Raw genomic sequence first — 15,049 nt, forward strand, 5'->3', positions numbered from 1 at the left:
GATGCAAAAGATTACAAAAAAAGAAATAAATAGTAATAATTAACTCACTAAATATGCTTTTCATCCATATTTCAAACATGAAGTGAAGAAATATGAAAGAATATAATATAATGTATATTAGAAAACATAGCATAGGAAATGATAAGATATGGAAGGAAAATTAAAGAGAGAGATATATATGTATGTATGTTTGAGGGTAAAATTAAAAGTAATTACCGAATTTAATGTTTATATAATCTATTAGACTATTCCTAATAAGTGTGTGGCTTTTTTTCCTCTTCAGAATAATAATACTGGAAATTAAACCAATAATTTGTATGTGTCTTTGGGCTTGTTTGGGTGAGCTTCTAGGAAAAGATCTTTTTTCGAGTTATCTTTTTTTAAAAGATCTTATAGAGAAGTAAAAGTAATTTTATGTTTGGATATCTCATGTAAAAAGGTCTTTTTATCTATCAATTATGTTTGGGTATAACAATATAAAAGTACTTTTTTGTTTATTTATTACATGAAAAACATCTTTTTTTTAAGGAAAAAAGATCTTTTAAAAAAAGATGTAAATTACAGCTTCTCAAAAAAGATCTTTTTTTGATTTTACTAGTGCTTTTACTTTTACTACTAGAAATTTGCCAAACACGTTAAAAAATAAAAAAAGATCTTTTTTCATTGAAAAAATATCTTTTTTTAACAAAATAATGGCGTCCAAACATGCACTTTCTTTAAGTCTCACTCCCACTTCAGATCCACTCTCTCTATATATAGATTTAGATAAAAGGATAAATACATTCTTAACTTTTTTATTTTTAGACATTTAAATTTTTAATAATTTAAAAATACATTTAAGTTTTTGATATTTTTAAAATTTAGACATATTAATTTTTAATGTTCACTTGAGTCTGTCAGACTCAACAGAAAAATCAAATATGACTCTTATTGTACTGATCTGGTTGATACGGATGCACACGTGAGAGAACTTTTAAAATTAGACAAATTAAATTTAAATATTGATATATTCAGATTTTGAATAGATCAAGAACTTAAATATATATTTATAGGGAGTCACTCAGATAAAGACGTTGAAAATGTCTTTTTATAAAGATATTTTTTAATAATTAAAATTTAACACATATAATCGATCAAATTGTGTTATTTTTGTCAAAATTAGACTAGACAAAGATTTGACCGAAAAATGGTGAATCAAATCTTGAACTGGTCTAAATTAATATTTTTTTATAGAAAATTACTACAATACCCCATTATAGAAAACGACTAAAATACTTCTATTATATATATATTAGTTTTGAGAATCCTAAATTTTAGTCCTTTATATTTCTATCGAATGGTTAGGATATTATAGTCACTTTTATAACAAAAATAATATTAATTTAGACCAATTCAACATTTAATTCATCATTTTTTCGGTTAAATTAATTTATCTAGCCTAATTTTGATAAAAATTACATGATTTAATCGATTATATATATTAAATTTTAATTACTAAAAAACATCTTTAAAAAAAGACGTTTTAAGCGTCTTTATTATCTGAGTGGCTCCCATATTTATATTCTCAAGAATTTAAATATGTAAACTAAAAAGTCCAGCAATGGATTTGTCATTTTTTCATGATCTATTTTTGATTAGTTGACTTATGAAATTCATGATATATGAGTGACAAGTGTGGGAAAACTTTATTTATTTATCTAATTTATTATGCAATATATAATTAAGTATAATTATATTAACTATTTTATAGTTTGACTTATATACAGCAATCTTATTATTGTTTAAAATAATAAAATAAGTAAGTTAAAATTATTTATTTAATTAAAAAATTAATATTATTCTATTTTGTTTGAACTACTAGAATTTGGTGAGAATAAATCATCAAATATAAATAGAATTTCATATTTTGGCCTGGTTTCCAATATACTAAAATTTGGTTACAATTTTTATCCATTTATTTGACCTGATGATAAACTCAATAGATTTTGATTAAAAAAATAAAAAAAAATCACTTAGTATACATCAAGATTACAAATTAAGAGAATGATAAAAAACTGATAAAGAACTAAGATTTTTTAATTATACTCATGAATGTAGATATGATTTTACCTTAAATGTTTTTTAATAATTTAATGTAAATGAGCTGAAAGTAAGAAATCATCTAATATTTTCAACAATGAATTACATTTTGGAAAAAATAAGAATTTTTTTTTTATGAAAATTTATTAACATATCTTGGATGTTTTAAATAAAGGTATCTGATTTTATAAGCGTTAAAATTAATTTTATCGATGGATTGGTGAAAAGAAATTAAAATAATAGGCATAAAGTATATTGTGTGTCATCTATATTTGCTCATTATTAGCGGTAGCCTTAGTTTGCAATGGAAAGGGAAATAAAAAAAGAAAAGAAAAGAAACTGATGATTCGATTTATACATCAAATTAAATGTTAAGTTTTGTTTATTTAAAAAATAAGAAATTATTTTATTTGTTGAAATTTCATGAGGTTTGACAGCTATGTGTATTTGAACTTTTTATCAAAATTGATAAGAATTCATTTAATATAAGCTTTAAATATAAAACAAATTAATTCAAAAAAATCCTTTGTTTAGACAATCAAGTCCTACCTAATGTACCTGGTTTTTAATATAATAAATGTTTAGATAAGTTAAGCAGCGCAGTTGGCACAATTATCATATAAAGTTTACAAAAGCTTTTAAATATTTTTAAAATATCGAAGTTTAAAAAATTTTAACGGTTAATTTTAATTAATATATATTATATTTTATAATTAAAGTTAACTGCTAAAATTATATTGGATCATCGATGTTCTAAGAACACTTAAAATTCTTTCTAAAATTTATGTCACAACGTAGCCTTCATACTTTACATACACTAATAAGATTACCTATTACAGGGATCATGATAATGACAATCAAACTTAAATTATTGATTTATTGTGGGAATACAAGTCCATTTTTTACTATAAAAAAATACCTGTTTTGCTTAGCCCATGTAGGGTATATTTGTTGTCTCAATTCTAAGTATATATAAAAATTTTGTGTGTAACAAAAAATTATGAAATTAATTATTTATGTTAGAATATAATAAGATGAATTAATACTACATATATATCTGAATATTTATTATATAATATTACATTTTTATTATTTTATTTTTCTTAATACTTATAAATACTTTTTTATATTGTATTATTTTATACAATTTGAATATATACAATTTTTTTTCTACTTCTCTTTTTTTGTATATATATAAACCTTGAACATTGTGTGGATTTGTTTTATGCAAATTATTTTTTATATTAGGATGAGAATAATATTAATTTTAAATGTAGTATTATTTGATTTAAAGTGTAAAAATTAGATCATCATCTAATTTGTGAATTTCAAAATAAAAAAAATACAACAAACAAAATAGATCCTCCAATTTAATATTAATTTTTTTTTATAAAGTAATCGACCTGTCCAATTACATAGTTCCATACTAAAAATAATAGATGCAAAACCAACATAATTAAATTGCACACTGTATTTATCCATAATAAAAATTTTAGCCCTTGTTTTAAACTTACTACATGTCTATACCAACCTCTTTGACCAAAGGCAATTAATTATTAGAGTAAGGTTAGAAGAAGCATTCCATTTGCTGGATTTAGAAGGCTAGAAGCTATAAATATAATAATCTTCTCCTATTTGGAACGTGAATTAAGAACATCACAATTTTGTGGGCAGTAGCACTAAACAAGCAGCAAAAGACCCTGGTTTTAGGACATTCAACTTGAGGCGTTTTCGTTTACACTCGTTATTAACGATGGAGAATTTGTTTTTCTTCTTTTTTGTTGTATTTGTTTCCATCTTCTTGCTCCAATTTCTTATTGTATTAAGATCCTCGTATCAAAGGAAAAAAAAGGAAGAAAGAAATACTCCAATTCTATTAAAGGCACTATTTTCCTTGTCTTGTCTGTAAACTAAATTATTAGTGACTTGAAGGTGGAATATTATAACAAAACTTAGTTGCCAAATATGCCAATTTCAAATAAAATATACCATGTATCTTGAATATTTGAATCTGATTAATTAATTACTAATTAGCATAACAAGATGAATTGAATGATTTGAATTAGAAGATAAGAAGGAACAAAAAAACGTGGTCGGCAGGATTCGAACCTGCGCGGGCAAAGCCCACATGATTTCTAGTCATGCCCGATAACCACTCCGGCACGACCACCTTGTTGTTTGAATCTTTCTAGATTATATAATGAAATAGACTTTTAAAAAAATTTTGCATCATTGCCAAAAAAAGTTTTATTACATTGAAGTATCTAAATTTTACAAAAATAAGTCGTTCCATCATACTTTTGAAAAACTCTTTGTTCAAATAAAAACAATAAATTTAACTAAGATAGAGATTTATATATCTTATTCTTATAAAGTTGAGGGATCTCAATATAATAATTTTTTTAAAAGATAAAAAGGTTCGACAAAAATTTTTTTTTTTTAGACATATTAGCTAGGTATATACTCTTTTTTCTACTTTGTTTTTTAATATCCATGATATCATCTACAAGAATCTTTTTTGTTTTCTTAGAGGTACACATAAAATTTTGTTAATAACATTTCGGTTAAGTCCTAATTTCGTTTCTAGTTTTAAAAGCTAAAGTTTTTATTTCATTCTACATTTGTCTTCTGTTTAAAATAGAAAAAAAATCTTTTAAAAATACTCCATTCTCACATTATTTTAAGTAATAATAACAATTATAATTGTGATGGTTAGTTGTAGTTATTTAGAAGTCAAATTGACAAAAAAAAATAATAGATGAAAAATAATAATTTTTTATAAAAAAATTAATTTTTACCAAATAATAAAAATAAAACAAAATAATTAAAACATTTAGGACAAAAAAAAAGTTTTAAATAAATGTTAAAAATAAAATTAAGACTTATTTAAATATTAGGAATTTAAATAGTATTATAAAAAATAGTACATAGGCAAATTGTACTTGTTTATATCCGGCCTCTTCTTCCCACAGTAATCAAAATATAGAAATCCTTATTATATAGTTTATGAAATTAAAGAAATAAACTAATGTTATGTTTCAACAACTATTAGTTACAATGAAGTGAAAACAATGTATTGTTAAAATTAGGTGTTGTCACAAATAACTAGTAAGCTAGCCAAATTATTGATAAGAATTAAAGAAAGGACACTAATTAAGGATGTGGAACAAAAATTGGTTTATTACCTAAAGTTTAGTTCTATGCATTGACCAAAAGGGCAACATAGGTGCTTGTACCAACAACGTGGCATGCTTTAACACCGAGTTATTCCATTTCTTGCGGGTTATGTATGTGAGACAAGTTTCATGTCTTCAAAGTTCAATTTCCCAATATCCAAAACAACAACATCCAATTCTACCTTTCAATTTAGCTTCATTAATTAATTGTTGCTAAATCTACAAGGGATTGAGATAATGGGGCACAAAGAAAAATCTAAGGAACGAAAAGAGAAGAGATTGCATGAGATATCATTGTTGAGGACCATTCCTTATTCTGAACACCAAAGGTTTGAGAATAATTACTTTCAGTTTTGATGTAGCTTTACTTTCATTTTCATATCTATATGCATTTCTTCAAACATATTTGTAATTTTTTTAATAATTTCATTTTTAATTTTTTATGCACTGTTAGTATAAAAATGGTGGTGTTGTTATATCAACGAAAAAAATTAATTTTCAAATTATTACTTAAAAAATCATCTAAACACATAAACCTAATTAAATAATCATGTAAAACTCTTTACACTGTTAGTAAATATCAATCATAAAAATGAAGCATTAAGTGTCTATTAATATTATTTGAATTTTACTATTGATAAATTAATATAATTTTGTGCATTTTGGATATTATGATTAAAATAATACTACATGTTCGGCAAATATTATTATTTTTAGTCAACACTTTGTCAGCAATAATTTGTACTTATATTTATAGAGTTTTGCACACAAAAATATATAATTTATACTTATATTTACTAGAGTTTTACACATATAAATTAATACAGTTTGCACTCATCAGAATTTGCACACTAAATTAATAAAATTTATTTGTTAAAGACAATTTAGTAGTTGTGCTAGTTAAATGATGGTAAAAAATACTAAAAATTACTGTCTCCAAAAATTTCTCTTATGATTATTATGCTGTAGGTGGTGGTCAAAGGAAACCATTGCTGTGGTAACTGGTGGGAATAGAGGAATTGGGTTTGAGATTTCAAGACAACTTCTTGATCATGGAGTAACTGTTGTGTTGACATCAAGAGATGCAAGTGTTGGTATTGAATCAATGAAGGTCTTGCAAGAAGGTGGTCTTGATCATGTGGATTGTCACCAGCTTGATGTCTTAGATTCTTCATCTATCAATGAATTTGCTGAATGGTTGAAGGAAAAATATGGTGGTTTAGATATTCTGGTCAGTTTCTAACACATTATTATTATAATATTAGACATTAGTATTTACATTTGGATAATTAATTAATTACTACTTTGGGATCCATTATGTAAATTTTATTAATTTTAATTACTCTTTTCTATTATGTGCAATTGAAGTAACTTTAATTTGACTTTCTTTAGCTATAATTAACTTAAAGGTTACTAAAATTTGCTCTCTGTGTTTTAATTTCTACTTTTTCTTTAAAAAAAATGGCAAAAACAATCGTTAAATTTTTAGAAGTGTGCATTTTAGCCAAGAGAAATTATATACCCTTTAAACTTTGAAATATGCAATTCTTTTAAATTTTCTAATGTGTCTTGACATTTAGAATACAGAGTAGATGATAAATTAATTTAATTAATTAACAAGAAGGTTTTTGTGGTATGTGTGTGATTAATTATTTGCAGGTAAACAACGCTGGAGTAAATTTCAATCATGGGTCTGATAACTCAGTTGAAAATGCTAAGAAGGTTATTGATACAAATTATTATGGAACAAAGAGTATGATTGAAGCTATGATTCCTCTCATGAAAGCATCCTCTGCTGGTGGCAGGATTGTAAATGTCAGCTCTCGCTTAGGTCGTCTAAATGGCAAACGAAATGTAAGTTAAAACTAATTTTCTTGTTTTATCAAGAAGATAATTAAGATGTTAATATGTATTATGTTAAATTATCTAATAATTTTCGGTTATAATCTTCGTATTAAGATATTAATAGTCATCTCTTTTCAGAGATCTAATTATCATAATTTAAAACTAACTTTTATTAAACTTTTACTATTTAATAATACTTAATTATGATTTATAGAGCTTATTATTATAAATTAAAACTAACTTTTTTATTTTACGAAGAAGATAATTAAGATATTAAATCGTATTATGTTAAATGTTTAATCAAACATGTTAAACTATTTAACCATATGCAATAATGATTCATAGACCTAATTATTATAAGTTGATATCAGACATGTTAAATTATTTAACGATTCATGGACCTAACTATTATAAGTTGATGGAGTATGATACAGAGAATAGAGAATGAAGAATTGAGGGAGAAACTAAGTAATGTGGAAACCCTAACAGAGGAACTGATTGATGAAACCCTAACCAAATTCCTACAACAAGTGGAAGAAGGGAGTTGGGCCCAAGGAGGGTGGCCTCAAACATTCACTGACTATTCAGTTTCAAAGCTTGCAGTGAATGCATACACAAGGCTTATGGCAAAGAAGCTTTTTGAGAGGCCAGAGGGCCAAAAGATTTACATCAATTGCTATTGTCCTGGTTGGGTTAAAACCGCCCTCACCGGCTACGCCGGAAGCGTCACCGTCGAACAAGGTGCTGATACCGGTGTCTGGCTCTCCCTTCTTCCTGAGATTGCCATCACTGGCAAGTTCTTTGCAGAAAGAAGGGAGATTAACTTTTAACTTGATAGTTAATATTTGCAAAGTGCATAGAGGAAAACACATACACTATAGAGACATTTTGAGATGTAATGGTAAAGAATTAATTCATGTATGTAAGAGTGACCATGTTTGATAATGTCATTCATCATTATTATAAGCTTAATTAGGCTTAGGTTCATCACCAACAATTTGAAAGTGTTGCTTTTATTGTATGTTATTTTACATGTTTTAAGGTATATTACTGTTGCAATATATTGCCTTTAATTTGGTTCTTTCAAGACTAATTTTCTTGTGCTTTCAATTACAATTCTTTTTAGGAGTTGAATGGGAAACTACCATGTTTCATACTTTATACTATAAAAATTTTTACTTTAGAATTTAAAATTTAGTATTTAAAATCTAATAATAAATTTTATTATTCAGGTAACTTTGTTCTAGTTTTTATGTAGATATATTATTTATCATCAATAATAATTTAAAGACATAATTAATTAATAATAACTCTATTTTTACTAAATATTAATTGTGTATAAATAATATTATTGACTAACAAATATTGAATAGTAAAGTGACTAAAAGAATTTTAAATACTAATTTAATGTAAGTGTAAAATTTTAAAAATTAAATTAAAAAATTATTTTATTTTTAGTATTTCCATCGCCTCTTTTCAATATATAAATTTATTTTGGATTATATATATTCAACTGTAAGAAAAAAAATATTCACATAATTCATAGACACACATAATATTTGGTTAAAAAATTTAGATATAGAAGTAGGACAAGTGATATACTTTAATATTATTTTTTTTGTATTTTTTAAAATTGTGAAAGATATATAAATCGTCCGATTTGCATTTCCTTAAAAAATATAAGGTGCACAAATCAAACCCTCTAAATTGTGTATTTCAAAATTTTTTAATTTTTTTAAACACAAATTGAAGGGTTGGATTTGCATATCTGAACTTTTTTTTTTAAATTTTTAAACACAAATTGAAGAGTTTGAGTATAAAAATTAGAGAGTCCAATTTTTTGTAAAATCTGATAGTTCAATTTTTGTACTTCTTAAAAATTAGACGGTCCGATTTTTATTCCTTAAATTAAACCATCTTACATTTCAAAAAAATACCACAGTAATTCACAATTTAAAAAAATACTATTATTAATCTAATATTAAAAATAAAAAATTATTTTTGTATTCGCAAAAGCTAAAAAGTAAATAAGAGAATGGTGAGTATATATAAAAAATATTAAATTTTAGTAATTATTCTTATAATTAAAAATATAAATACATAAAAAAATTATCCACATAATATTACTTTGATAAATAAATAAAGTAAATAAAACAGAGTTGGAGAGTTGAAAAGCTCACACCTTTTTCCTTATCCTTGGTTGACTCCACTCGAAGCAGCCATGGCCACTAATAAACCCAATTCAGCACCGCCATTTCTCCACCTCCTTCTCCTTCTCCTCAATCTGCTTCCACTTCCAATTTCATCATCACGAAACCCTAAAGAATCTCCAGTTCCAATTCCAGCAGATTGGCCGCACCAATTCCACTCCGTGCTGTTCATGAACAGAAGCGGAGCACTGCAAAAGATTGACCTATGGTACGACTGGATCAATGGGCGCAACTTGAACATCATTCAAGAACAGCTCGATGACGTCATCCTGTACGACGCCGAGTGGAACAACGGCACGTCGTTTCAGTTCAGTGTCGATCCAGCTGAGGCGAAATGCGACGTGTTCCAACTGGAGGTTGGGATCCTGAGGCCCAATTGGCTGGACGGTGCTAACTACTTGGGGCAGGAGACGGTTGATAATTTTGTTTGCAATGTTTGGGAGAAAGCTGATTTCATTGTTTACTATGAGGATGTTGCTTCTAACAGACCTGTTAAGTGGATCTTCTACTCAGGTAACTCTCCACTGCTTCTTCAGTTTGTTAGTTTTGGAGGGAAAGTTAGTTAGTATTCTCTCACGAGTAATGCTGCACGTTGAAGTGTAAGTCTTTTTTATGAATTAAGTCCAACCAATTTAAACGATAAGACTTGAAATAATGCTAGTCATAACTGATTTTTGTTATGTTGGATGAACTTGGTTGGATTTAGTTAAGAAAAAGATTTGGATGTGTAGCATTATTCTTAACTACTCTAACTAACTTCTCACATTGCAAATAAGTTTAACAACAAATGTATTTACGAAAATGCTATTTATATATCAAAATTAGTTACTAAAAATTAGCAACCAATGTATTTGTGTATAAATATATATGTAGTTTAATGTATTTTCAATATATATTTTATACTAGTGACTGATTTTGAGGACTAATTTTGGTGTATGCATAATATTGTTGATGTATTTATATATACAAATACATAATAGTTAGTTTAGTGGCTGATTTTTTATGTAAACTTACCATTTTTGTTCATCTAATTAGTGTCTACCAAATTTACCAATTTTTTTCCATTTAAGTGTTACATTAATTTTAGAGAAATACTAGAGGGCTATAAGAATTTGTTATTTTAATAATCAATTAGGCATCAATGTTTAAAAGTGTTGGCTAAAGTATGTTGTTTGATTACTAAATTAAAGGAATTTGATTAATGGCTAGAAGTGATGGTCAAAAACAATAAATTCTGATAGCAATCCGGTATTTCTCTTAATTTAAATGTCTGTGTTAGCATTATACTAACAGTTGGGGAATGAAAGTTTGGGCAAGGGCTAAAAGTTTCAAGTTACTGAACGTGGGAGACTTTAATTGGTCATTTTAGAAAATGCGGATGATCAAATAGACTCATTCAACTAATTTCAGGGATCAAAATGAAAAGGAAAGTGCTAGGTAAACAATGCCTATCTTGAACAACATGAACAACCACCAATCAAATAAAAGTACACCCTATTTCGTTATTATTTAATGTTTATTTGATGCTGATATGAAAAAGGAAAATCATTTTCTTAGTTGGGAAAATCTTGGTAATTAGCTTGTCTCCCTTTATTATCACTCTATTAGTTGCAAGTTCTATTGTCCGAATTCAATGATTATAAAAGATTATTCTGTTATGGAAGGATAACTGACACTACCCGAATCTGATGAGAGAAACATTGAACATGAGATTATTTTCAGTATTTTATTGACTAAAGTGCTCACTTAATCACTTTCAAGTTTCAACACCCTTACTGGTTGCAAGTGAGTTCAAATGTCCATTTCTTCAGGGAGTTTGATCTTCTCTGATGACAATTGTGCTGAGATTTGAATATATAAATGCACGTAGGTTATTATTATAAATATAAGTATCAACTTAAGTATGATCATTGTGAATTCCTAAAAAGTATTCTGCAGTTGTGATGTTTTAAATGTTGTCTAGTTAGCTAGCTAGCTTGTTTTTTTGGCGTATTAGGTCGGAATCTTTATGCGCGCTTGTTGTTATTAGAAGTGTTAGATTCGGCAAGTTACTAGAATTTGATTGTGATCTGAAGCTGTAAGTGAGACTAATTTGGTGTGTGATTGCAGGATACACTGCTCATGTGATGACATTTGAGGTTGGAGCAGTTCTTGATGATCCAAATTGGCAAGCTCCTCTGTATTGTTTCACTGATGAGAATGAGAAGCAAACAAGAAGAAAAAGAATAAGAAAAAGAAGTAGAAGCAGCTCCTCTTTTGGGAGGTTGATGAGGAGGATGGCTTACTCTGCACATGATCATATGGAATTATGAAATTGGTGTATATAATAATAATAATAATAATAATAATAATAATAATAATAATAATAATGTCTGTATTTTTGGGATATGTCTCTCTGTTGGTAGGTGATGTTTACAAAGATAAGAGTAACAATTGGTTTCTTTGACAGGGGATATTGGTGTAGAAAGCATGAATATGACCCGGCAGAGTCTTTGCTCTGAGGCTAGAACTGTTACAAGTTATTCGGTTGAATTTAATCTTAAAAGTTTGCTAAATATTAATTAAGTCTATTGCTACTTTATTCCTAATTAAAACCTTTTTTCAGCTTAAATAAGTTTTTGCCTTTATAAAATATTTTTATTTGTTTTAGTCTTTTATAAAAAATTTCTTTTGGTTTTATTCTTATAAAATTTAAAAGGTTTCTATTTTAATCTCTGCTTTAGCTTGTACCGTTTAAAGTTGACATCATAGGTTCACCTACTTTTATGAAGATGTTAAAAATATTTTTTTATGAAAATACTTATATTAAAAGTGTAATTTGTTTGTTTAGTGATACTTTAAATAAAAATAATATTTTTATAACATGATAAAATTAAATTCTATAATTCATCATTTAATAACAAAAAAAAAGCATCTTCACATAAAAACAATTATAGAATCTTTATTCTAATATTCACCAATAATAATATAACAAGTTAAAACAATTATGTGATAAAAATGTGCCACATTAACGGCCTATGGATTCCTTGCTCAAATGTAGGTTTATCATTAACCACCATAAAAATAATTATAAAATGTACCCCATTTTTTTTTGAAAAATTTACTAATTAGATTTTGATCCCTTTAACTTTTGTTATTTACACTTTTTCCCTTTATCTTTTAGTTTCAGATTCAGTTCCAGATTCAAAGATAGGTCTGCTAGGGTAACGCGTTTTCTCATCTTCTTCTCTCTGGTTCGCTACCCTCGCCGCCACAACACGCGTCAGACGCCGCCGCTTCCCTGCGTCCGCCGCCCCTCGTCACATTCTCGGAGGAACGAACTATCAGTATCACCAATATAGGGTAGGTTACTAGGTAAAACTATTCATAAGCCAATTTAGAGAAAGAACGAGAACCAGAGCGATCCTTGATGACACTGAAATAAGACAACTTTCCTCAACCCCACTTCTTGTTGAGGACGACAAACCCAGCAAGGTATACTTTTTTCTCTGCCTTTTTTTCAGTTCGGTTTGATTCTTTTAGAATAGTCAAGATGATGAATTTTGAATCCTTAGGGTAGCTTTTCAGGCAATGATTTTTGCCCTGCTTCGAGTTTCCTTGGTGTTTTGATTTGAATTTTAGTTACCTGTTTTTGACCAGGAAGCACATTCTGCTGCAACTACTATAACATTCATCACGTTGGTCCCGGCCAAAAGTTGCGGTATTTCACCTTCACTCCCAGTCTCATTAGATTCATCAGTGATATTCTCCAAACCTGATTCAATAACACCATCCTGATTCTTAACCTCAGTTCCATTTGTAAAGAAGGCTGGTAGTGAATCCAGCCTCAACGAAGCCGGTTCAAGAGGCGGGACTCTAAATGGCGTTGTGTTTTGCTATTTCAATGACCTGATTGGTGTTTACCTGCTTTGATGAATGTTTTGTAGGCACGTGCAGTATCTACTGATGGACTCAGACCAAGTTTCTATTTTCAATTAATGTTGTAGTTTACGTTATTCAGGTGAAAACTCTTGCTCAAGATTTTATATCTGCTCAGTGCACTAGGTTTGGCTTTTATTATAGGAGGGCCATAGTTTTATACGATCCTATTCCTTTTTCTGCTTCTATTTCTCAGTGGAAGTAAAGAATAGAATTGACATGGAAGCTACAATTTTAGCTGTTAAGATTGGCTGCCCTATCCTTAGCCTGACCTGTTCCAAACCTTTTCTCAATAGATAAAAAAATGTGCCGACTCCTGTTTGACAAAATATAAGCTCGCCATCCCTCAAGTTACCTGTTATTCCTCGCCCCCATTATTTCTCTCTCTTATAAAAATCATTGGAGGAAAATTAGGAGTTTAGCCCTATGGATGAATGGCATTAGGGATGGCTGTAGTTAAAATGTGTTGGAAGTCAGCTAGTTGAACTATCTAACAGTAATGCACGTAAATCTTTGCAACTGAAAGGTTTAAAATTAATAACCTTTGAGATTTAAATGTTTTGAACTTTGTGTCACCAGTTTTGATCCTCGATAAACATTGATTTGAGGTTTTAAATAGGTGCTACTCTCAGGTTGACTAGGTTCTAAAGCTACTGATAACTCTTCCCCCTTCTTGTGTTTCAGCTTGCTTTATGGTTGTTATTATGGTGGAAACCTATTAGGGTGCTGCTCATCCTGTCTAAGGTGTTCTTTGCAGGTTAGTTGTTAAGAGTTCTCCACCTCCAAAAAGAATAAAATTTAGTATTTTATCGATCATGATTTAATATTCTTGGGTGCATATATTTTGCAACAGTAGTCTCATTGTTTGCATGGTCATTTTTATTGTTATATTTTAATCTCTCTTGTCTATTCTCTCATTTCTGGATTCTTTTTCTTGTAATGTTTTATGTATTCAGTCTTAATTGGAGCTTGATCATTATTTGTATCCCGGATAAAGGTGATGAATCAAGGCCAATCATACTTCATCTGGATTCTTTGAGTCTTCACTCTAGCAGATCACTATTTGATAACATCAAAAGGTTAGGATGAAGTAGCACTTGATTTATTGTATACCATATATGTGACATATCTAGTTCATTTCTAATCTGGTTATTAGTTCTTGAACATATCACAGCTTCCATATCTTGTGACTTCACTACCATCCTATGTTACAAGTAGGTATTTTTCTTATGTTCTTGTAATTTGTAAGCATATATGTAGATTAATGTAAAATTGACCTCACCATTACTTTATATTATTCATTCAACTTTGCCCAGTATTCTTAAAATGTATAGTTACAAACAAGCTAGCTAAATCCATACGTATGCTTATAGAGAAAATCACGTGTCACAAAATGGTCCTCTGACCTTGTATCTTAATGACATGATACAAGTTTGAAAACTTAAATGTTATGCAGATTTTACAGTTTGAATGAAAGGATTGAAATAATGACTAGTTATTAATTATTAAGAGGCTTGTAATGTTGTTGTATTTAATGGCGCCACTGAACATGGTTTGTCCAAAATAGTTGCCATGTTGTTCCAAGTCATTAGCAATTAAGAACCCTAAGATTCCAAACACAATACTTTTAATGATTAAATTTCCTCACATCCATGTTCTATGGATTTGAGTACCTCTCTCTCTGTAAATTTGCCACCACTCTATACAAATTGCCAAAACCACTTTTGTGTGCTGATGCAGCAGCTGGCACAGGAAAGTGCCTTTCACAATATATAACGAGAAAATTAAACACCTCATCAATCAACTCAAAGAAAGCAGTGT

The 15,049-nt window shown here is 28.3% G+C and overlaps 3 protein-coding genes, 1 long non-coding RNA gene and 1 other non-coding gene across 6 annotated transcripts in view; 3 read left to right on the plus strand and 2 right to left on the minus strand.

Annotated features, from left to right (window-relative positions):
• The window catches only part of LOC107463360 (uncharacterized), a 1,847-nt gene extending 1,770 nt beyond the window's left edge, over positions 1–77 (minus strand). The window contains exon 1 of the mRNA XM_021130250.2: positions 49–77. The gene's annotated coding sequence lies outside the window, so the exon portion shown is untranslated. The remainder of the gene's footprint in view (positions 1–48) is intronic.
• A 4,090-nt stretch (positions 78–4,167) lies between these two features.
• On the minus strand, positions 4,168–4,249 carry TRNAS-AGA (transfer RNA serine (anticodon AGA)). Its single transcript has one exon. It is a non-coding gene; the product is annotated as a tRNA-Ser (tRNA).
• Positions 4,250–5,492: 1,243 nt separating this feature from the next.
• LOC107463386 ((+)-neomenthol dehydrogenase) lies at positions 5,493–7,977 on the plus strand. Its single transcript, XM_016082169.3, has 4 exons — positions 5,493–5,584; positions 6,225–6,486; positions 6,915–7,109; positions 7,535–7,977. The coding sequence occupies exons 1-4, from the start codon at positions 5,493–5,495 to the stop codon at positions 7,928–7,930; spliced, it is 945 nt and encodes a 314-aa protein (XP_015937655.1). The 3' UTR covers positions 7,931–7,977.
• A 1,299-nt stretch (positions 7,978–9,276) lies between these two features.
• Positions 9,277–11,871, plus strand: LOC107463436 (uncharacterized protein At4g14100). Its single transcript, XM_016082232.3, has 2 exons — positions 9,277–9,823; positions 11,420–11,871. The coding sequence occupies exons 1-2, from the start codon at positions 9,322–9,324 to the stop codon at positions 11,620–11,622; spliced, it is 705 nt and encodes a 234-aa protein (XP_015937718.1). The 5' UTR covers positions 9,277–9,321; the 3' UTR covers positions 11,623–11,871.
• A 621-nt stretch (positions 11,872–12,492) lies between these two features.
• LOC107463435 (uncharacterized) lies at positions 12,493–15,043 on the plus strand. 2 transcript variants are annotated; one of them, XR_001586921.3, is made up of 6 exons: positions 12,493–12,784; positions 12,950–13,010; positions 13,237–13,310; positions 13,913–13,985; positions 14,185–14,307; positions 14,403–15,043. It is a non-coding gene; the product is annotated as an uncharacterized LOC107463435 (long non-coding RNA). The 2 variants fall into 2 exon arrangements; XR_001586920.3 differs by having other exon boundaries at positions 14,185–15,043.
• Positions 15,044–15,049: the final 6 nt, after the last annotated feature.

Source organism: Arachis duranensis, chromosome 8 (genome assembly GCF_000817695.3).
Source record: "Arachis duranensis cultivar V14167 chromosome 8, aradu.V14167.gnm2.J7QH, whole genome shotgun sequence".
NCBI classification, from domain to species: Eukaryota; Viridiplantae; Streptophyta; class Magnoliopsida; order Fabales; family Fabaceae; genus Arachis; species Arachis duranensis.

What these genes read in the sequence shown, in the direction of transcription:
- LOC107463436 (XM_016082232.3), top strand. Translation starts at nt 9,322, where the DNA reads ATGGCCACTAATAAACCCAATTCAGCACCGCCATTTCTCCACCTCCTT. An exon ending in TAAGTGGATCTTCTACTCAG is followed by an intron (nt 9,824 to 11,419) that starts GTAACTCTCCAC and finishes GTGTGATTGCAG; the next exon opens with GATACACTGCTCATGTGATG.
- LOC107463386 (XM_016082169.3), top strand. Translation starts at nt 5,493, where the DNA reads ATGGGGCACAAAGAAAAATCTAAGGAACGAAAAGAGAAGAGATTGCAT. An exon ending in CCTTATTCTGAACACCAAAG is followed by an intron (nt 5,585 to 6,224) that starts GTTTGAGAATAA and finishes ATTATGCTGTAG; the next exon opens with GTGGTGGTCAAAGGAAACCA. An exon ending in GTCTAAATGGCAAACGAAAT is followed by an intron (nt 7,110 to 7,534) that starts GTAAGTTAAAAC and finishes AGTATGATACAG; the next exon opens with AGAATAGAGAATGAAGAATT.